We start from the raw sequence: 24,222 nt of genomic DNA, 5'->3' as shown, positions 1-24,222 counted from the left end.
AGATAAAACAGTAATCATGAAAACTAGCCATTTTTTGGCTGAAATGTTAGCCAAAATACAGTCAAATATGTTTTCAGTCTATAAACAGCTAAAGAGTTCTTTTTCCCTCCTCAACTAAGCATCTGAAGTTTTTGCTTATAGTGAAGAATTGCAAGAGAATTCTAAATTCCTATGAGAAAATCCATGTCTGATGTATCTCCAAATTAGTCAGCTCTTTAATAGTATGCTTCCCCCCCTCCTGTTTTTATTTTTAAAAAAGTAACGGAATGAAACCATAACAAATAAAACTTTTGAGCTCCCCCATGGTAATTTTCAGCATGTTTTGCAAAACTAGGAGACAAGCTTTGTCCATAACCATGCGAGGGATACATTTGCTAATATCCCTATAAGGTCAAACGTGTGTTTTACAGGAACTTAGCTAGCAAAAGCTGCTCCCTCTATAAAAGTAATGGCACATTAGTGCCTTTTTGCAGTGAACTCCCCGTATACCTTATCCTGTATTCATGTTTGTCCATTAACTAATGGCTATCCAATATGCTGTCACTACTGTCACATGTAAAATCATGCGTGCTCAGTTATTTTATTATTGCAAAATTAATAATTTATTATCAAATAGAACATGAAGACTGAGGACCTGTATATGACTCTTCACTGACAAAATTTTCTGGAGTGACACTGGCTCAATCTTATGTTTGTCTTCAGCTAAAAGGCTCAGAGAAGCATGCTCAAACTTAGGAAGTTTCTAAAAGTGCAGTCTTGGAGTGTACAGCCCTGTTCTCACTACCCCACTGGCACTTTCTTTATTGTCATGCATTCACCTTGTTTGCAAACTCCTTTCTTGCACTCTAGACAAGCTTTGTCCTTTTAAAGAGCCGCTCCTGACGCTTCGGTAAATGTCAGATGATTTTGCACTGCTGTTGGATGCAGAGCAAATCACGGAATCTGGACGTGTGGTAAAAGCTTCCTGGCTGGAAGATCTCCTTGGAAAACAAAACAAAAAGTCCCATACTTTCCTGTAGAATATCGTATTTTCCCTTGAAAACAGCATTCCTACCCAGTTAATTTATTACTGAATCTAATCAGTCTTTAAGATAGCTTTGAAATACCAGTGTTTGTTCTGTTTTTCATTAATACATTGATATTGATGTTCAGGTTTCTAACTAGCTGTTAAAATCTACAGTTAGGAAAAATCTAGGAAAGAAGACATAAAAGAGGCATGAGTTGGAGTATTGGGTTGTTTTTAATAGAGCAGGAAATGAAGAAAAACTGACAGATTTAAGGTTCCTTTTGTGTCATTGCCATCCTTCATGCAGGTGAGCTATAACAGTAACCAGTTTTATGTGAATAACAGGGTTGTTGACTTAGTGGCTGAAATTAAAAACAGTAATTTAGTTTAAGTCAATATGATTTAATTTCTTAATTGTTCTGTCCAAATAAACAACAAGGACATTCTCAGGTTTTCAAGACAATTACATTTTTAAAATAACTAGGTAAATTTCCAGATTAATATGGCATTTCAGACTGGAATGTTTAGAAATGCTAAAAATTTCTGCTTTTCCCAATATTCTATTCTTCTCCACTTCCAAGTATTATGTTAGTTAATTTCTGTTAGTGAATTTGATAATTTTGGTAAACCTGAAAGTGCTGCTCTAGCTTTTGAGTTTGGCTGCAATTTTCTGCATAAATCACAGCAGTTACAGTGCAAGTGAATTCACTGCGATAGAGTATATTTAATTTGCACATACTCTGTAGATAATTGAAGTCTCTATCCTCATGTAACTTCAGGGGTTTGAGTTGATATCAGGAGCCTCTATAAAAAGCTTTCTGTCATTTCTAACACAAGCATGGCACCATTCTCACAATGGAAACTAAGGGGGTTGGTGCAAAAAAGGCTTTTGCAACTTAAATTTTTCCAGTATATCTTTGTCCTCGCCTGGTGCGGGTTTCAGGGCCAGCAATGCATTGTGCTATACTTTCGTCATCTCTTCCCCCGGTAAAACTAACTGCAAGTTACTGTGGCTGAAGAAATCTTGCAAGGTTTGTAAAACTGAGGAATATTAAAGGAGGGCATGTAAATTCATGTAGCTAGATGATTGCAGGATTGGAGACTAGATGTCCGTAGAAGACGACTGAAAAAAACTTGTTTTCTTCACCACTGACGGATTAACAATAATTTTTCACTTTTAACAGCATTTTCAATCTTTCAGGACCTCTGGGAAAGAGCTTCTTTTTGAGGAAACCTAGTGACCTAGAGAGTTAAACAGAGTTAAATCTTCTCTTTGGTGCCTTTATTCCCTGGAGTTTCAGTGACTTGTTATTTTGCCTGTCTGGCATTTTGATGATTTGAAATACCAAAGGGAACTGCAAAGGATTTCACTTTCACATAGTCTTAAGGACTGGTGATCAGTGGGGCAGGTGTGACTGGATGCCCACAATGTTGATTGCATTTGAAAATCATGTTTTTGTTCCAATGGGGTATTCTTCAATTATTTTTTTTTCTTCAGGTAAGAGTCGGAAGTCAATGAGGAAGCCCATAAAACTCCATTTTAAGATTGCATTCTTTAAGCCATAAAATGAAAGTCCTTTGGGTGAGATAAGATGTACTAAATATTAAACACATCATTGAGAATGGCTATTTTTATTTAATGGCCTTTTTTCTCAGAAAAGAGCACAAATGAAAAATATGTAATCCTCCGCCTAAGAGGAATCTATAAAAGCTTGACAGGTTTTCAGGTTTTTTGTTTTTTGGTGAATAGTAAGTTTTGGCTGTGATATACTTTCAGTTGGTAAACTATTTATCCCATAATGTGGAGTGCTCATTTTGTTATTTCTCTTTGCGCTGATCCTTTATATGTTGCTTGTAAAAAAATCTGAGCAGTTAAACCATATGTTTATATCATACCTCCTAATGTCAAAATTTTAATTGATTTTCTCTTATTAAGGGTTAGGAGGGGGCTGTATCATGTTCCACTACGTCATAAAAACAAAAATATTTAAAATATGTTTCAAATAAAATGAAGGGGGAGAAGAAAAAATGCTTAACTTAGAAAAGATGTGGGATTCATTAACAAAGGAAAATACTGGCCACGGACCAATGGCAAGCCAAATGTTTTGCCAGCAGTTTGCAGTTCACAGTCATCATTGCATGTCACTCCGCCTGCTGCACCAGCCTCCAACCATATAGGCCTTCCTTTTAAAGAGAAACCTGTCTGGTTTGAGTTGAATAAATTAATTTGGGTTTACTTAGTTTAAAAACAAAAATATAGAGGCCCCAATTTTATTTCATTATGCCCGTGGGTAAAGCAGTCCAAGGTAATTACAACCACAGCGCTGGTTGCTCTATCTTAATTAAAGAGGGTTTTTTTGCACAGAGGTTTTTGCACAACATAATAAAATAGTTTGTGGTCTGGCTAGCCTCAGTATCACAAGAGTGTACTCACTTGAGAAATTGTCCAGCTTTTCCAAAAGCTGAGGCCCTTCCACTGGAGAGGAAGCATGGAGCTGCTGAGCAGAGCACAGGTAGTTTACAGTAAGGGCACCATCATAAATCATGCAGCAAACAGCCTTTCATACAGTCTCGTACTCTAAGTGGCAGGCTTGTCAGCAGCAATGAATCTGGACTTCAGTAGGTCTTTAAGCAATAATGTACTCTGCAACATGCAACACTGGTTACACACCTGTGATCAAACCTCTAACTTTTCCAAACTTCTCTAGCAGTGTTTTGGGTCTTTTTTGGTTTTTTGTTTTGTTTGGGGTTTTTTTTTTGTTTGTTTGTAGGTTTTGTTTTTTGTTTTGTTTTGTTTATTTTTTTTTGGTACGGGGGCTGTGTCTTCTTTGCAAATAAATATGAGTTATTGCTTGGCAAATAATTTTAAAGAAAAGGCATCAAAGACATTTAAATGATGCACTTGGTATGCTAATTAAAAAAATCTCTGAACTCAACTCCCAACAAGCACGGGTGAGATGGCCTGTTATTAGAAAAGTCAAAGGAGGCATGTTTGCTCATTGAATAAATCAAGTAGCGTTGTAAAAACACTGTCTCAGGGATGATTAAGGGTAAGTGGTTTTCATTACTACGTTAAGTTCTCCTTTCTGTTGTGGTGCTTTTTATATCACATCAAGCTTAGCTATTTACTTATGCTGCTTTAAAAAGCTCCAGCCCCTCACTTAAATCATGACCCAGTGCATTGATTCAGCAACCCAAGCTAACTTGACTTAATGCTCAGGAACCTGACACAGGTCCTTTCTTTGTAAGCCCTCTCTCTACATTTGGTAAAATTGAATTAAGTTTTGCAAATATCAGTGGACCAGACCCCAGGGTGACCCAAGTCAGTAAAATTTCACTGCTTTCAACAAATTCTCCTCTCTACCTGATGCTAATGGTTTCCTTCAAGTTGCACAATTTTCCTTTTTCATAGATCTGAATGCTCCACTTTTAGGGCCACCAAAAAATTGTCCAGAGCCAGATCATGTTGCACATTGGCAATATTTATTTGCCAATTATTTCAATATTTATGATACTAGCAGGAAGGGTCTCAAGGTTGGCATAGGAACATTAAAAAGGCCCTAGATGCCTTACTCAGTGAGTGACCAGCAGTGGATTTTGTTTATTTCTGTTGGGGACATGGATTCTCCTATGGAGGGACAAGTGAGTTTGGCTTCAACTGCTTGAACGGGCACAGCTTCACCTGAGCTTGCATTAATGGGCAAGGAAATGCCAAGGGGATGTGCACTGTACCCCAAAACAGGGCTCCAGCCAAGGGGAGGGCAGCCCTCAGCCACACATGGGCTGCTCTGAAGCACCACTAGCAGTGGCTGCCTGCAGGACGAGGGGAGCTGGAACATGTGGTGTTTGACAAAGCTGAAATATCTTCCAGCCTCCTTAGGCATGGCTCAGATCCTTGGCCTAAGTCTGAGTGGATACATAGGATACATAGGTCTGAGTGTGTGATTACAGACAGCTGGGCTTCCTAGAGGTCTTCAAGCCTAGAATTAGCCATGTGTAAATGGGGGGAATTAGCCTAGAGGTGGACCTGAGAGTCTTCCATCCTCTGCTGTTAAGTTCAGAACATGAAAACACTGGCTTGCTTTCTACTCTGTGTGGCAAGGCTGAAGCAACAACATCCAAATATGCTTCAAGGATGCAGCTGCCAAAGAAACATTTCGCAATGAACACAGAGGGGCATCCCTGTGGCAGCCTCAGCTGAGGTGCTAATGATTTCATAACCTGTTCCTTTATTATGCAAGCTACAATACCTGCTGAGACTGTTCAGCATGGGAGTGCCTGCTGCCAGGGCAGGAGCCAGGGCACAATGGTGGATTGATAATGGCTTTGCATGTGGAACCGATCTGTACTGTGTGTTTTACATACATGGCTTTGAAACTACAACAGCCACTTTCTATTTCCATTTGCATTAGAATCTTCTTATGAATATATGAAATAGACATTTATTGTGACCATAACCCTACTACAAATTAAGATCAGATCCCAAGGCTGCTCATTATCATATATGGAGATGTCAAAAATGATACTAAATGGCACTTAACTTTAAATCCCAAGCACTATGCTCATCCATAACTTAGGGTTAAATCTACACTGTAAATAAGACCAGGAGCTAAGCAAGGTTTACAGGAGTGGGGGATGTCCCAGTAGAAGTATAGCCACAAACTGAAGAATAAACAGCTGGTTGTATGTGTCTGCCAAATACAAAGTGCCTTGCATACATACTGCTGCATTTTCTTTTCTCAAGTCACAGATTACCTTTGTTACATATCCTACATGGATGGGGTCAGATTTATATTAGGTGCAATGTTGTTGATTCAGATGGCTTGTTGCTATAGAGAGATAAAGGCAGATTTCTGGTCTAAAGGTACGCATATTCCTTAGTTTCAAATTTTATGTATGAGGCATTTTAAGGACTTGTTATCTGGTAGGCTAATACAAGGTCTAAATCCATGCTTCACAAAATACAGAGACCAGGGGAAAATAAAATACAAACATGCTGCTGACCTGCAATCTGACTTTGCCCCTATTCTTTATGCTCATCATATTTGCCTTTCCCATTAAAAAAAAAATAAAAAGAAATAGAACAACAGCAGAAAATGTGGAGCAGAGTGAGTAAGCCATGGCTTCCGACCCCTGGAAATCAGCCATACTCACTGCTGTGCAAATTCCTGCTGCTCTCTGAGCTGAGATCATACTGTTGGAGATGGCAAGTGTATAGAGCACAGATTTGTATCTTTCTTCCATTGCTAAATATTAACAGTAAAAAATAAATGCAGGTGATGCAACAGGCTTTGACTGAGTCTATTTATGTGCCTGCTGTTGAGATATTTTAACCAGATCAGTGAAATATTTGGCTCCCTGTGACCAAAGCAAATAGATATGATGTTAGTGGAAGCTGAGTGGAGCTGCCACTTTGCTGTTTAGGTAAAGTTAATATTTTTTAACATGCTCACCTGCAGTGTATTGACGTGTCTCAGGGTACATGGGACAAAGACTTATTTTACAGGAGACATCTGGAAAAGGACACTTCTCCTTTCCATTATTCATCTTCTGCTTTGTCCCCTCCCTAAGCTGAGTTGTTTTCCTCTGCCCTCCCAACTGCTCCAAGCAGTTAAAAAAAAGAAAAAACCTCACAAAACCAACTAATGTTTCTTGAATGTCAGCATGCACTGACTGTCAGGCCAGCAGGACAAACAAATTACATTGTCAGAGGCTTTCCACTGACAGCTCCAGCCTACTCGTTCCCACAGTTTAAATCTGGAAACTCTTGATGCAAATGCTGCAGTTGATTCTGATGGCTATAGTGGCACTTCACTGAAAAGTACTTTGGAGTTGGGTTTTGCAGCATTGGGAGTTGGTGGGAGCTGAAACGATGCTTGTGTTTTTGGGAGGGCATTTTCCATCCTGCGTGTCTACAAGAGACTCAGGCCATGTCTAGGTCATTGGCAGGACTTAAAATGTGAAAATACAGCGAGAGAGCTTCTTCTAGCCTGGTCAACCTGGCCTTTTTGAAGTATTTGTGCAAGGATTATTTCCTCCTTGCTGAATGTTGTGTTGAAAACCATGGGATAAAGTATCTTGAAGTTATCCAGTACCCACAGATTTTCAAATTCACCTGACTCAACTTTTGTCACTGCTGATCATAATGCTGCTCTTTTACTTCTCCTGGCATGGCAACTTTCTAGTTAAAGCACCGTTTCAGTGGCAGTTTTCAAAGGGGAAAAAGTAGAGGAAAAAAGTAACAGTTCAAACTATGACTATTCATGGAGTATGCATGAACACTTATGGTTCATGTGAAGACATTAAATAAATAATTAGCAGTCTGTTAGTTCATACTGCAGACTCTTGGAAGCTGACAGAACAACCTGAGCTTTTTTAACATGATTCTCTACTGACTATTAAGCCCTTTACCCTGAACTGGTGCAGAGAGTGTTATTTTAATCTTCAACACAAAGTTCTGGTTTGGGAGAATGTTTCCTCTTTAAGACAGCATTTTTTTCAAGGCAAAGACAAGCTAAAATAAAAAAAAACTCCAAATAACAAAAAAAAGCCAAACCATTTGTGAAACAGTAAAACAAACACATCAGCACAAATTGGAAGTTAAATATGTAAAAGAACCTTTTTTTTTCTTAGTATGATGTAGCATGTCATTAGCAGGCATTAAGCCAGTATTCAGGGTATAATTTAGGAAAATATCTTCATAGGGGTCATCCGTTTATATGTGTCTCATTCTGTTCTAAATGACTGTATTAGCAGCACTCCTGTGAACTTCAGTGGGCAAGAGCATCATGCCCAAAAGGACATCTGCCACTTCTTCTTGTTTTTCTCAACTCAACTGCACAAGGCAAATATGCTGAACAGAATAGAGGAAAGGTACTTTGCATATCAGCATAGGCTTCAGTGATGGTATCAAGAAGAGCAAGGGTGGAGTTTGGCCAGGAGAAATTTTGTTAATATTGTGGTGATCCCTCTGCTTCACTTCCTAAGCTAATCACCACCAGGGATCAGGACAATTTACTTGGTAGCAGTTCACAGATGTCAAAGTGGAAGATGGGGATTTTTGTTTTCTTTTGAAGCATAAGACACAGATGGGTGTCAAAGCTTGTTTTACAAGTGGATGTAGTGCATGTTATATACTGTCTGTTTATGGAGCGTGCATGCATGTGTGTGTATGAGTGAGATTCCCAGTTGGTTTAAATCCATTGTCTTTGGCAAAGCTGTGTGCTGTACACCATTGAGAATTGGCTGTCTTGCTGTTGATGTATTCATTCTCTTCTTGTTTTCTCAAATGATTGTGTTAACTACAATCATGAGGTCTACATGAGGGCTACAGCTCATGAGGTCTCTTTTTTTCAGGTTTATATTTCCTCAGCAATAATTTGGTCATAAATAGGCACATTTTGAATACCACCAGAGAGACTAATGTGGAAATATTTTCAGGAGAAAATTTTTGAATATGATTTTTGAATATCGATTGTCTCATTTTAAAGAATAGTTCAAAAGAGAACATCAATTTCCTGGTTTAAAAAAACCAACTTAGAGATACTTACCTTTTCATATTGTATTCCCTTTCCACTTGCTTCTCTTTAGAACATTTCATAACAGTTCCTTTCTGCTATAAGCTAGAGAGTAAAAAAGCAAGTGTGCCTTGTATTTGCATTACTGGTCACACAGACTTGCTGCTTTTTATCATGTATATTGGCTGGTTTGTATGCATTTTTCTTAAACCGGGATTTAAGATTTACATGTTATCTGGAATTTGATCTCTAACTTGAAAGGCTACTGTAGCCAGAATAAGAATGAAAATAACCCTGAATTGTTGAAAATTCAGCTCGGAGCACCCAAAGTGGTAATGACTGCAATAGTAGTTTTGTCGATATTTATAAATCAATGCAAACCAGAAACTGGATGTTTTAATTTAGTGCAGTTTCAGTGTAACTGATACCCTCAAGTTTAGAGCTTTAAGCTTTGTGAAGTGCAATGTTATTGCAGGGCACGCATCCAATTTTTAAAACATTATATAGATTGGAGACAGATGAGCTTTTCAGAATTATTTTAGGCCTATTTTGATTGAATGCCTGAGATGCATTTTCCAGTGGAAATTAATTGCACTGATGTGAAAACAAATGAACCCCAACCTCAAAATTAGCTGCAGGTTCCTGCTCGAACCAGTACTTAAAGGAGAGGGAGTGGGCACGGATAGTGACTGGGAATTATGATGACAATGTTCACTTTGTTGGTAGAATAAAATAACCTTTCTTCAATGCCTGCTCTTTTTTGCTGTCTCTCTTAGCATTCATGCATGCGTAGAGAGAGAAATTTTCCCATGTATCTGTGGCTGGACATGAGTGGACAATGGCTTTTATTTGCTGTCATTGCTTCCCTTTGCATGCTGCTGGAAACCTTTGCTGGCCTGTGTCAGCAGCTAAGTGTCAGCAAAACCTGCCACAGCCACTACCTGTAGTGCTTCTGTTGTTATGGGACATTTCTGGAGCACACATTTTCTTGGGGATTGTGCTAGGTGAATTTATTAGTAAATAGCAGCTACTAATTATTTCCACCCTTCAGTGTAATTTGCCTTAACTATGTAAAAACTGAGTTTGTGATTCCTATTTCTTTGACTGATGCTCGCAATCAGTGGGTATGTCCCAGTGAGAGGTAAGCAGAGAAAGCACTGTGAACCCTTTAAATTACAAGAGCAAACAACACTGGCTTGGAGCTGATCTCTGTTGAAGTACAGCTGCAGCAGTTCTCCATGACTTTGTTCTGTGTGCCTTGAGATTCACCTCTTCCCTGTGCTTCTCATAATTTGTACTAATATAGCTGTCAGCTGGGATTTTTAGCATGTTTAAGAGATGAAGTGTGTGCAAAGGTTCCTCCCGAGTAATGGCATATATTCATTTTGGTCTTCATGAAAGTTTGAAGGGAATCAGTGAAGTGGGTTGGGGGTGGGAAGAGGGTCACTGAAGATACATAGCTATTTGGCAGCATTAAAATATTTTCACACCTGGCAATGCCTTGCTGAACAGATAATTGAGAGAACATCCTCATGAATGTGCTCCTCTGCCTCCTCCCCCACTGCCACCTGGTGAAACAACCAGCAGCTTTGAGACACGGAGCATATCTGGGGCTGTGACCATGGTGGGCTGTGTTAACTTTCCTCTGGGCTGTAGAGAGAGGTTGGCACTGCAGGGACAATGTGCTGAGGCAGAAGTGCTTGGGAAGTAATGAGCATTTAAAAGCACAGACTTTCTCTGTGGCATTCCTGTTAAAGGATAGGATTAAGAGCTGGATTTTGGCCTGAAGCTGATGTCATGTATCATCTGAGAGTTTTTCAGGCTTCTAATTTTCCATTTTGCTTATTTCCTATTTTGTTTAGGAAATCATGTAGAATTATATAATGCCTTTCTTAAAGATTTCTACAGTATGTGTTACTTTTATAGTATTTTCAGTGTTGAGTGTAGAATTTAAATCTCAGTAAATAAACGATCTCACATGTATGTACATCTACATATTGTCTTCATTAATGACTGTGCTCTGCTAACCAGAGCAAACCCTGCTTTCCATAGTGGATACAGAAGACTTGTGACTTGTCAGCAGGAGACACACTGAATCCGCCAGTGACAGATGCTGGACTGGTTTTCTCTCACTTAGGCTGTTTTCTTTAGTCAATCCATTTTCTGGCAAAATTGTGATCAAATCTCTGCTCTGTGCCCAGCCATAGCATTGGGTCTGCATGTGCTGTGAGTTGTACTGGCACAAGGTCTTGAGACTCAGCAACACTTGGAGCCACCGTCTTTGTACAAGCTCTGGAGTGATGAGCATGGATGAGAAACTGATGGCTACAGTTCTATTAGTTTATTAATATGGAGCTGAAAAAAAGTGAAGATTCAGATTAATTGCCTTTTAATTAATATTATTTTATATTTAAATTGCTGGAAGTTTCCTTTGGGGTTTGCTTTGTCTTTTTGTTGACTACCCACAGCAACTGTTTTTCTGTGGGAACCTAACTGAATTAGCCATGACCAGAAACTGGCCTGCAATTTAAAACCTTCACTTAACTAGCAATCTTAATTTGATTAATTAATGCAGGACCCTTTTCCCTTTTCTCTTTGTGCAACATTTCTGCTCTAACTTTTACAACATTGGATGTGGGGGCCCACAGGGGCAATGCTGAGGAAGAAAAAGTCAAGAGAGGTAAAGCCACCCAAAGTATTAGTATAGCAGTGCTGTCTGCCTGCAGGCACATGAAGACATCAGCAAGTACATCTTTCTTAGACACCCAGGCAGGCAAACATCTCTGGAACACGGGGGCATGAAACTGCTGCCGCAGCATCCATCATCCTGTGAAGGACAGTGAAAACATGTGCTGTCATCTTTGACATTTTAATTGAAAAGAAAGCTTACACAGATTTCGACCTTAAGCACTATGTTTATACAAGTGTATACAGAGAAATAATCTGTCAGCTCAGTGCAGGCTCATTGCTATAGGAGTTGGTTTAGTAGCTGAACAATCCAACATTAGCTCACACACCTTGCCTTGTTCCATGCCTCAATAATTTTTAGTAGAAATACTTTGCCTAGAGGCATGCAGTTATTAAAAAAGAGGCTCAGCTTGCTTAAAGTCTGGAATTATTAGCTCATGGTAACAAGCCTGCACTGGAGAAACTGTTGGTTCTTTGTTTTCATAACTTTGCTGTAATTCACCATCTTATTTTCAGAGACAAACTTCTGCATTGTTTGGGAAGTTGAAAAAAAAAAGGGAAAAAGAAAAATAAATCACTTCAAAAAGATTTAAAGAAGATTTTTATTATAAAGAGGGTTTACAAAGCTCTTTTATCTTAGTATTTTTATTAAATTGCACTGGTCCAAATAATAATGGTAAATAGAAAGACAATTTTGAGACATTTGTTTTACCTCATTTCCAGTATAGGAATCAGTTGGTAGTGAGCAATCAGTGAGAGCTCTCTGAAGACCCTCTCAGCCCTTTAAGAGTAAAAGCCTTTAAAAAAGTGCTTTTTCTCCATCCTTTTTGCAGCCTACTATCCCTTTCAGATGCAAAATTGTGAAGGTCAAATGAAATCCCTTTGCACTTCTGTAACATGTGTGTGAAAGGAGTCACTTGAACAAATAAGGGCTCCAGCACCTTAAGATAGCCCAAACCCGGCAGAAAGGTTACCTGGTGTTCAGTTGTCACTTTATCTGGATGCTGTGTGTCGGTTTCTTTCCAGCTGTTTAACCTGTTGATATTTTTCTCAACGAGCCTCAGATTTTCAAATTTTCTTGATTTTGCTTGTCAGCAAATCTTAAGCCCAGATTTTAAAAAGAATGGTCATGATAAATAGTGTTTGTGTAAGCTTTATTGCCATTATTATCCCTGGTATTAAATCCGCTGCCATTTCATGTGTTTGTGTGTTATAGCTACCTATTTTTTCAATGAAAACTGATACACCTTTATCTGTGGGGCTGCAAAATCATTTGTTTACCTGAAGAATCAAGCTTGATTCTGTCTGAGCTGAGACACTGTGGTGGCAGTGGAATCAGTTTGACATCATTGCTTGCTTTTGTGATCAAATCATATTTATGTTGCAGTTTTTTGGGTTAATCCCACTTCGTTTTTTTTTTTTCCTTATTTTAATGCAAGAATGTGTTTTTATATGGGCTAGTTCTTTATAATCCTTGAACCTGCCTTTTGCAGTGTTTCCCTGTTTTGCTTTAACTATGCCATTATCCTTCACATATCATTTGTGAGTTCCAGCTGTGTGCATAACACTGTACAGAACATAAACTTCTCCAAGGAGGTTATAGTCTAAGAAACCATTCTAACTTTTCTTATTTTTCTTGTAATGGGTCATGCAACAAGACCCAGTGAAATATTTAGAGGGAAAGAAAGATTGAAACCAGCAGTTTCTAAGACCTGTAAGAGCCAAAAGGCAAATGTTAATGGGTTTTGTGAGGCTTCCAAGGACCTGCTGGTCCTTGTACTTGTGCTGAATTTGCAGAGGTTCCTTAAACATGTGTTCAGGAAATATAGGTGGCATTAGCAGAACTGGAGTTTCTAAAGGCAAGATTTATCATTGACTAAAACTTTAAATAGACTTTGGCTCACTAAATACATGATGGGGCTGCTGATTTGTGGGGCTTTTCTCCTACAAGCTTAGGTGAAAAGTAAAGAGTTCTTAACACATTTTGAAGGTATTTTTCCACATTTCCATATTTACTGGGTATATGTATATATATATATATATATTTATTTATATATATATATCCATTCTCTGACTAGTTCTTTTGGTTGGATGTTTGTTTGTTTTACTTATTCTTTCCCTTCATTTGGGTGTTCTGTCCTTGTGTATTAGAACAAGTGATCAAGAATACATTTCTGATGGAGTTGCTTTGTTTCCAGTGAACAGCTTCTCCCCAGGTGACATTGAGGGATATTTGAATTGAGAAATAACACCTCTTTGGTTGCTTTTGGCTTCTGTTCTGTATCATTTCATATCTGCATGCTGCATCTTGCTCCTTTTGTAATGCTTGTTGCTGAATTCCTTCTTCCTCTGTGCCGATGTATAGCTTGTTACCTTAATTGTGCCAGCTCTTCTGAGACACTTACATGTGCTTTCCCTTCACTTCTGAATCAAACTTCTTGTCTTTAAGACTTTTTGAAGCTTAGCCTTATCTTATCTCAGTCCTCCAGTTTCTCATTACAGTGTCAAGCATCACTTTCACTTTGCCAGTGTTTTTACCATCAGCTGGTTTCTCTTTCCCAGGCAGAAATCTCTTCTTGTCCAACACTGGGAAAATACCTAAAGGTAAAAAATATATGAAGATACATGCACACCTCATTAAAAATCTCTACAGAAAGCATAGTTTTGTCTGGATGCTTCCCAAATCCTCTAACTTATGAGCCACAATTTTCCCTCTCTCGAGTGTTGCCCTTCTTGTGTCTCAGTCTTAGCTACTCCCTTCCTCTTGCAAACTTCCTCGGTCCTGTCATTTCTGAGCACACCAGTTAAATAAAAAAACATGCAAAGAAACAAAAGGGCAACCAGAGTTGTGCCTCTAAATTGTCTCTGATTCTTTAGCATATTTATTTGCTTGTGTGTTCTATCTCCTCCTTCTACTTTTCATCTGGTTTGTGTCCCTAGAATATAAACATGCTCTGTATGAATTGTCTCTTATCTGTGTTTGTACAGTGCCAGGCTCAACGGGGTCCCGGTCCCAACTGGGACCTTTGGGCACCACCACAGTATAAATGTCTGCTACTGATAATAGTAATCTGCCCACATCATGCAGATGTCTGAATTATCTGAGAAATACAAACAAGGATCTTTACTAGGTTGGCAGGGAGCCATGAATTCTAGGTGCCAGTTTTCTTTTCCCCTGAATATGGTTTGGCTCCCTCTAAAATCCTGGTGACACAAACCTCCCACTTCTTGGAAAGCTTGGCTGTCTGGTGGTGATGTGATTAAAACATCATTAAACACGGGATACAGCAGGTCAGGTGAGGTCCCTTGCAGCTATGTGAGGTATTCCAAGTGCTGGTCTGATGCTTTGCTGTTGCTTTCCCTTGTGTTTATTTTTTCTTTCCTCCTCTGAACGACAAATGGATAAATTGAAACTAGACACAACTGCCTTACTTTGAGGGTGGGAAATAATGGATTGCAAATAAGGAAAGCCCAAGTTAGACTGGTAGGTTTAAATAATAGCACTGTGGATCAAAAAACAGCAGACAAACAGTAAATGAGGCAGCCCCTCCACTCAGAACACATTTCTCAGATTATAACATCCCCTCCAAGTCTTTGCCTCTGACTGAATTATTCAAATATTGAAGGCCCAGGTCAGCACTTGGGCCAGGTACTCTGGCTGCAGTAGCTGCTGTAAAAGCAGTTTGCAGCTGGTCTGTGGAAACACATGCTCCAGGAAACTTACTTTCTGCAAAGAAACATTTAATTGTGACAGTACCTGGCTACCAATGAGACTTTCAGAGGGTAGACTGCAGCCAGCTGTGCTTATTCTCAGTATGGTAGGCTACTTGGGGGCTTCAGCCTGAAAGCCACCCAAGCCACATGCACATATTGCTTGAAAAGATCCAGGCTGCTGGCATGCAGTGATTGCTCCTCATTACATTGGTCATAATGATGTCATTGATGCCTTATTCACCTCTGTCTCCCTATTGCTTCTACTCACTCTCCCTCATTTTTCCCTTGATCTCCAAGCTTTTTGGGGCAGAACCTCAGCCACCTCACTATTTTAAACCAAGGCTTCTTTCTAGTCACTGTTGTAATAAATATGTAGATGCATGCATGTTTATACATATATATTAAAATGATGAAAGTCTGATCGATCAAGTGTGGTACAGAAATCCCACAGCCAGTGCTGAGCTGACATGGCAAATTCCCACAGCACGGCCTGTGGGCTGCTCTGGTATGAGCTGGCTGGGTCTGAAGGCCATGGAAAGTCAAGAGATGAGTTCCTTTACTCCAGTGCAACTCAGTATGCTTTTGGCTAAACTTCTTCCACACAGAGCTAGCTGAAGTGGAACAAATGGGGTTGTGATGTAGGTATTCTTGATGACCTTGCATGAATGTTATGTGCAGGGGAGTAAGGAGCAGGAGAGAGGTCATGGTAAGACCCACAGACCTGGAGTGCTTTACCATAGTAGAAAACCTTCTGCAGTGATACTTTAAATAGCATCAGTTCTTTTGCATATAGCCCCAAATGGTTTAGGTCAGTAGGAACCTACTCTCATGAGCCCAAATTGTCCTTGAAGGCTTCAAGTTAAGGGAAGCCTAGTCTTTTAATAGATGAGCATAGTGTTTGGTCATCAGACATCAATTGCATCATATCAGACAGAGCATTTGGTGTTAATCAAGGAGGCAGACACTGAAGTATATATCCTAGATATTTGACTGCATTAGAGGAGTTATCTTTAATCATTGGGTAGAGTCATATGATGGAACATGATCGACTCACCATGGCTTAGCAGGGTACCACCCATCTGTTTAAATGTTAATAAGAGTGACTCATGGTGTTAGCAGGACCATGCAGAGGAAGAAGAGCCACATGGTCAGTTACAGCAGCTTGGCTAACATGTGGTATTTTACTAAGCCACTGTAATGCTGACTATCCAGGCCATGTACACCCAAAGTGTACAAATGCTGGCTGAGACCCCATCATGTTCAACAGCAGGCTTCTGATGGAACACAGTAAAAATTCCTAAATTTTGGAAAAAATTCACAGGTATCCAGATTTTCAGTGAGGTTGAGCATCTGCCAGTTCTCTATCTTATATGCCCTTTATCTGTGGGCTGTTTGCCCAACAGCCCTATTTATTTAGCAACACAGGTGCCAAGGAATGAAAATCTCCCAGTCAGCAATATTGATTGACAGTCTGCAGGCAGTACATCCTCAGCATTTACAAAGAGAGGAGCAGATTCAATATGTCCACCAAAAAAATAACAATTATAAACTCTCACTGACTTTCTTTGCTGCCAGATAGAAAGCAGCAACAAAAGAGACTGTGTTGTCCTTGGAAGAGATGTCTTAGTCAAATTGAGTATCTCAGCCTGTAGGGTTCTGTGCCATACATATCCTCCAAGCTCTGTGAGAGTGAGTGTGCAGGAGCACATGCTAAATCCATGACCTGTGTTCAGTGTAGGAGCAATGGAGGTATCCATGGGTACTGGCCAATGTCTGTTTCCCTGACATGGGAGGGGAATCCAGAGTGCATTATGTAGCGCTTTTATCGATGGTAGGAGCGCTGCAGGCTTTTCAACAAAGAGGCTCAACCTTGAAGTGCAAGTCTTCTCTGACTGCTCTGCACCTCTTTTAAAAAGCAGACTTGGGAACAGACTAGCAGGAATGTAGTAAGAAAAAATATCTAAGAACTAAAGATTTTTTCCCCGTCTAGCTAAGTGTAAATTACGTGCTTTCCCCTAAAATGAAGCAGTGTTAAAGGTAAAACTGGGGACAGCAAGGAAGCTTCTTTGCCATTTTAATAAATACCAATAATTCCCTTTTGCCCGTGCCCCGTATTCCCAAACTCATTAAAGCCATTTTGGAAATTTTTTTGGCTCTGGAACATATAAACAAAACCCAAACCATGCAGTCCCTTGAGAATCACTTGCGCAAATTGTATTGGTCAGGCCAAAATAAGTTTCTGTCAAACAGCCTAACACCTGAGCTTATTAGGAAGCTGGTGAATCGTACAGAGGGTCTGTAGGGCACTCTCAGAATGAATAAAGGTGTGGGGGGGGCTCTTTTCACAGTGCTTGCTTTACTTTGACCCCACTGAAAACTCAAGAGGTATTTTTATTGAATGAGTGGCTCTGGCCAGTGCAGTTCCCATAGATTCTCATCCATAGATCCAAGTTCCCACACATCTGAGCTGGTGGACTCAGAGGGCTGCAGAGTGGGTGCACACCTCACTCTCATTCCAGGCCAGGCAGGAGAGTGCACCAGGGCTTTCTCCTTTCCTACCCACTCCTCCCACCCACTGCCTGGGAGGAAACCCCACGGACGTCCCTTGCCAGGGTTGCAGCACGCTCTCTTCTGCCCCTCAAATGCCCCAACGTGAGGCTCCAGCCCTTCTGTCTTGCACACGGACTTTAAAGCACGAGGTAGAGAAGACTTGTTTGAGTTTGTCATCTGCTCTGCAGGGCGGTAGTTCTGGTGAGGATGGGCCAGTGAGAAGTGGATCCTGCTTGTAGGGGTCACCAAAGCCTCTAAAATCCAAACTGTGATCTCCTCCTCACATTCAACCTGATATCTCCTCACTTTTTTCTTTTCAAAAGAGCACTGAATCTGCGTTTCACGCTATTTTGACCCTGTCCTATTGATTTGTCAAGTCCTCATGTGTGAATGAGTGCACCTCTTCTGAGTACCCAGAGCAGCTGAGTTTAAGTGGACAGTAGAATGGGTCAGGGTCTGCGTACTTTGAGTATATTTCCTGAGCTCATTTTTCCTGCACTGCATCCATTCCGCTTGTGCCACCTCCACGGCACCCCAGGCTCAGCCCATGCCCTGAGCGGACTGTGGAGCTGCATATCCCAGAAATTCAATCATGAACAGAAATTCAATCATGAACTCACAGAACTTAACTGCACTCTCTCCCAGGATTACACCACACTTTTGGAAAATGTTGTCTTGAGTTTTTTTAAGGTGATATGAAGATGTAAGTGCATCACATTCCTCCATCAGCAGATAACATGGGAGGAATAGGAAGAGCTCCTTGTATCTGAGATACATTTGTTGTTATTTTGGGGCTTCTTTCTTCCCCTTCTGAATAAGTACTGTATGTGTCTGGGAGGATTTTTAAAGCATCCTTCAAAACACAGGCTTTTTCTCTCCACAGAGAACCAAGACAAAAGGATGGGTTCAGTTGTGTGCAGCTGCTAAAAGAGGGCAGCTGAGGGCAGGAGGGTGGGAGGAGCAGAGTGTCTCAGTATGAGAGAATTGTCAGGGCAAGGATTTTGAGGGATAGAAATGTTTCTAGGGAAACAGGGTTGAAGACATGAGGGTTGAAGGACTGTAAGTCCAAGGATGGGAAATACTGGGGAGTTTTAAAGAAAAGGGGATTAGGTAGTTTGAAGTCTTGGCATAAGAGAAGGAGACTTGTATGTCGGAAGAGGGTGGTTTTGCCATCAGAGAGGGACCTACAGTTTGGGACCCTGGATGTGGTGTCCTCCAAACTGGATGCTTGTGAATCCCATCACTCATTGCCTTTGGGCTTTTTGCACGATGTTTGATAGCTGGAAGTGACAGCTAAAGTTAGAGGAGGGCTGTATGTATTCATGGTTGCCAGTACCACTTGCAATTGGAGGGGCAAAACCCCATCATTTAGTGTGACACAGTTCAGGCCAAGCAGGATAGTCTCACCTCTTGCTCCTCTAGGGTTATGACTCTGCTTCTCCTGACCAGCTCAGCCCAATTTTGAGGCTTTTATGGCTAGGTGTGGATTGATCACTGAAGCAAAGGATGCTTCTGCCAAGACTTTAAATCAACTGTGATGTTTAGAAGCTCTGAACGTCTTAGAGTTTTACCATGATAGCCCCTGCAGAGGCTCTTCAAATTCCCAGATTATGCAACCTCTTCTCCAAGTCCATCTTGTACCTTTAGGGGCAACTCCATCTTGTACCTTTAGGGGCAACTCTTCTTCCTAATAAAAAGCCTAAACCGTGTCCTATACAGAAAAGCATCCTGTTCTCTGAGAATTTAACACACCTACTTGCACTCTCAGCGTTTGTTGAGGCACTGTGTACGAAAACTTTATTTTCAAGGTTTTTGAAATATTGAAAACGTAGCAAATGGCACTCACCCGAAACTTCAAGCAACTCACACTTTCTTCAAAGCTAAAAAAAAAAACCCCAAAACAACAAAAAACGGCTAAGATAATTCCCAAGGCCACATTCTTAAAGGCTTTTTCCAAAATGTAGTCCCAGCATTGTTTTATCCATTAATTTTATGATTCTTCTTTGTGAGTGGGCCTGCTTTCTCTCATGCAGTTTTCCCTGTCCCATACTTTAAAAAATCCTTCTAAATCTTTTGAATCCTGTTTGCCAAAATAACTCACTCTGTTTTTCTATAGTCCATGTGTTTTGCTTTCATAAACTGCTTAATCTGAATGCAATTTTCCTAAATTTATTTCTACTTTTTTTTTCTCTTTCCCATTTTTTGTGTTTTGGTGGTGTGCTAAGTGGTAAAATTAGTAATTTTTTGTTTTGGAACAAAGGTTTGGTACATTTTCACAGGAGAGATTATCAAGAGTGATTTGAAACACTCATTTTAGAGCAGCTTCTTTACAGGTGATACAACTTCAAAATTAATTTGAGTGGTTAATTTTCTGTCATAGTTTGTGAAACTATCATCCAGATATTTTTGTTTCTGAGGGCTAAGCTTACAGCAGTGCACTAATGCCAGCAGATTTTTTTGGTTTTTCTGTAGAAAATCTTTTTTGTACCATCTTTTTCTAGCCGCTCTGCTGCACAGAACTGCTCAGACTGAGACCAGCTGATAGGTTTACATTCATGTTATATCAGATGAACTATGCTGGAGCTTTAACTGAAAAGAGAATAAGGAAGGTGATTCATCCTCTTCTTGAAAACTTTATGTTCCACTGATTTATGCAGGAAAGGACAAATCCTGGATTGGTTTATCTGCGCCTGCTTGTCTGGAGCTGCCTGTGCCTACCAGTGGCTGGCAGGGTAAGGCTTGTTTTGGTCTCCACAGCCCATGACAACTTTCTTTTCTTTTCATTTCCTTTCTTCTAGGCCTGTCCCAGGTTCTCTGTCTTCACTACTGCACCTACACAACCGACAAAGACAGCCTATGCCTGCCTCTATGCCTGGCACCCTGCCCAACCCCACCATGCCAGGATCTTCTGCTGTACTCATGCCTGTAAGTTTTCTTATTTGGATTCTTTCGCAGGGTGGAAAGTTGTGTTGTGTTTGATTCAGTCTAAGCAGAGGTGAAGGTCTTCTGGGTTTTGTAAAAACCCAGCGTAATAAGGACTTTCTTTGGTGCTTGACCTTAGACTAGAGTATTTCTGATTAAGTTAATGGTGTGTTAATTAGTGATTAGAGAATGATTAGAGGCAGTTTACACGAGACTACCATTTGTGATTCTCATACTTGTTCATGTAGGTGAGATCAGTATGCCTGTGATGGAACAAAAAGATTTTTCTGAATTCAGAAAAAACCTGGAAAAGCAATGTATATAAGTTATGTCAGTGAACTCTAGGTGATCCTCTTGTGTGGGAGATAACCACTGAGCAAGAAAGAAATGTGATTTACTTTTCTGGCCTGTTAACTTGCACTTATTGAGAACCAGGTAACAATTGCTGCTCATCTTTCATAATTCCTGGAGGGATAGGAATATTTCCCATCTTATGGAAACCAAGCGGCAGCTTTACAACTGTAACTTCAAATTTTAAATTATTTTAACCTTTTAACCTTTTCAGTAGAAGACATTTGGGCAGGTTAGGGGTGGAGAAAAGCAAGGATGACATGGGGAAGAGGGCATGAAGAAAGGAGAAGTTTTTGCTTCATTTCACTTTGTTCAGTTTGCAAGACAAACCTGAGGGCAATTGACCATGAGAGGGAGAAAAGCACTGCTTGTTCTGGCTTTGCTGGATCAAGGGGAACACTCCACAGAGATACAAAGATTCAGGTTTGAGCAATTATGAATAAGTTATTAACTATTAACTTGTCAATAAGGAATATTGATCAGGAAGTTTAACCAAAAAAACACAAGACATGTCATTGTGGGAAGTTTTTTCCTGGCGTGATTCCCAAGAATCCCAAAATGCAATGAGCATCCAGCAGCAGTGTAAGTTCAGTGCCTTCAGTCTGCTGCTGGGGAGCCCTTTGGGCAGCTGTACTTGCAGAGGAGCAGGTGTGCTCTGGCTGTGAGCCCTGGAAGGATGAACCTGGAGGTGAGACAGACCCTGTCAGCACTGGCTGCTCCTCCTGCCCCACAGCACTCCTGAAAGGGCTGCAGGGGAGATGGCACTGGGAGCTGCTCCTGCCCCCATGGAGAAAGGGAAAGGGGGCCTTGGCAGCTTTTCTCTGCCAGGGGACAGCAGGGTGTTCACATTTCCCCAAAGCCCAGCACTCATTCTTGCAGGCATCACGGAGGGTGGGAGGCAGCAACAAAATAGCTCCCCTGCTTGGATTGCTCAGAAGGACTCAAAGGTGTCTTTTTTGTAAGAGCCAAAGATTCAGCAGGCTGGCCCAAAGCAAGGTGGGACACTCAGCTCTGTCTGGAAGCAGCACCATAACCCTGTTTTATCACCCCTTACAAGGCCTAGCAGTGGGCAGGTCTTGTCTTTTTTTGGGGAATACCCTCCAGAAAATTATTTTATAGAGGATTTACTGCCATTAGGTTTGGTTTGTATCACTCCCTCTCAGCCTAGTGAGACTAGCTTGCAGAAAGGGCTCTGCACAGCCAGGAGAAGTTTTGCTTTGTTTTTTATCTCAGCAGTGCATGAAAGCTTCCCTTACAAGACACGTGGAAAACTCTTCCCAGCTGAGCAGGCCGAGTGAAGGAAAATCAGCCGACTTGTTTTCCATATGCTTGAGATTGTAGATTTTTATTTATGCTTTTAACAAGCTAAGTTGGGCTGCGCTGGGAGGGGAAGCTACAATTTTATACAGTGATGCTTTTAAAACCACTTAACTCTGAGTGTTGTTATACTGAAAGGGAGAAAATCATTACAAAAAAGCGCAAACCTGGGTGGCTGCTACATTTGTTTATTAAAGAAACCCTTTCTTTATAATTGGCTGTGAGTTTTCAGGGCCGATTCTGATGAAACACACGCCTATGTGCATACACATATTCGCTTCATGACACAGATTGTTATTTTCCCAGTCATGACTTGAAGAAATAAAGCTGAGTCCATTTAAATAGAAAACGAGAGTAAATCCTTGCAAATGTCTCCAGATGTTTTCAAAGATTTTTTTTTATTTCTTTTTAAAGATGGAGCGACAAATGTCAATGAACTCCAACATCATGGGGATGCAAGGGCCGAACCTCAATAATCCGTGTGCTTCACCTCAAGTTCCCCCTATGCATTCAGAAGCCAAAATGGTAAAAAGAAAATTTTTAAAAATCACTGTATTTTCTCATATTGCTGTTGCATACTAGTTACCCAGACAGTGGGGGGGGGATGTAGCCAGACACTGCTTACTTCATTCTTAGTCATACCTTATACTCTTTTTTAATATGCTGCAGTAAATTGCCTTTGTGTCTATGAACTTTCAAGTTGCTCTTAGTCCTAACTGATCTCTCAGTTAGGACTCTCAGATCTCCCTCCTCTGGTGAGAGGGAACTGAAGGATGAACTTTCTGATCCATATTGTGCTAAATGGGATTTTTGGTGCAGGTCAGTAGAATTTAAACAAATGGTCTGGTTGTTTCTCTAATGGTGTCTGTGCTCTGTAACTTGATCTAAAGAATATTATCAGTTAACAAAGACTGCATTATAAAGTGTGTGCTGCAGAGAAAGTGTACATAGTTCTTGCTTTTTCCAGATTGGAGCACAGTGTGACAGAAGCATACCAAATAATTATCTATCTATCTATCTATCTATCTATCTATCTATCTATCTATCACTGGGATATTTTCTTTTTCTGGAACACAACAAAGGTGTTCCCATCAAAAAGAAGTGGCACAATTTGGACGAATGTAATTTATTTATACGAGTCAAATGTCATAATAAAAAACAAAATTGTTTTTTAAAGTTGTTCTACATCTAAAAATGTCAAGGCTTCTCAGGCATATGTACTGATATAAACTAAACTACAGGTGGGCATAGACAAAGTTTTCTCCAGCCTTATATGCACTCTTGTGGAGGTATTTGGGACTAATGTCCTTGGAATCAAGTTATCGGTGTAGAAATGCGTTGGATTTTAAGTTTCAGAATTGCCATTTGCTGCTGTCTAATGGAAATATGAAGACAGAAGTTTTTAGTTTTAACTCTGTAGGGCTTTTAACCTCTCAATATATCTCATCATAGTGAAAAACAGGAGTAACTTCATTGAACTTCTTTCAGTGGCACTTTGCCAAGGTAAAATTGTCCTAAGTGAGAGGATGAAATCAAGTCGACAAAGATTAAGCTACCACATATTTTTATATATTTCTACTTTTCATGACTGGTGCAGCTTTTGAAGTTGTTGTCATCCATCCTGAGGCAAAGAAAAATATCTATTTGTCTGTAGGTATAGTGCATACAAGAGGCTCTAGGTTAAGAGCAACAACATATACGAGTTTATTTTACCTCTGTTTTCTTAGGTTGGGTAGGTCATGCCTTTGCCTCACTGTTGGTCTGGGTTAGGCTGTTAACCCAACCTCTGTTAACACTCTTTCTAAAACCACATTCTGTAAACATGCAGCCATTTGGCCAGAAGAAGAAGGATAGCCAAAAATGCTGGCTCCCCCAGCCAAGGAAAACCTGTGGTCGAGAGTTCTCTCTGCTGTACCACACAGTGACGGTGACATGCCAAATGGCAACAGCATCTGCAGCAGAGCTTGTTAAAAACTTTTTGGAATAGGCAAGTGTTTTTTCAATGCAAGTGTAGCTGAGCCAAGCTAAATACTCCTTGGCTGAATAAATCCAAAACTGGCATCTGTTTTGGGGACTAAAGGTTCTGTAGTTTAGTCTCTCCCCACACCCCCTGCCTCTTTTTTACTGGTAGTGTGAGGCTACTTAAAAACAAGATTA

At 40.3% G+C, this 24,222-nt stretch overlaps 1 protein-coding gene across 2 annotated transcripts in view; it reads left to right on the top strand.

Annotated features, from left to right (window-relative positions):
• CREB5 (cAMP responsive element binding protein 5) overlaps positions 1-24,222 on the top strand; it is a gene marked incomplete at both ends in the record, with an annotated part of 250,314 nt that overhangs the window by 162,007 nt on the left and 64,085 nt on the right. For both annotated transcript variants that reach the window (XM_084226765.1, XM_084226766.1), the window contains 2 exons: positions 20,274-20,400; positions 22,480-22,590. In XM_084226765.1, the coding sequence (XP_084082891.1) occupies positions 20,274-20,400; positions 22,480-22,590 (238 nt within the window). The remainder of the gene's footprint in view (positions 1-20,273; positions 20,401-22,479; positions 22,591-24,222) is intronic.

This window comes from Fringilla coelebs (genome assembly GCF_963513975.1).
Source record: "Fringilla coelebs genome assembly, chromosome: 1".
Taxonomy (NCBI): Eukaryota; Metazoa; Chordata; class Aves; order Passeriformes; family Fringillidae; genus Fringilla; species Fringilla coelebs.
Note: the sequence above shows the minus strand (reverse complement) of the source record. Positions and strands in the feature narration are given on the sequence as shown.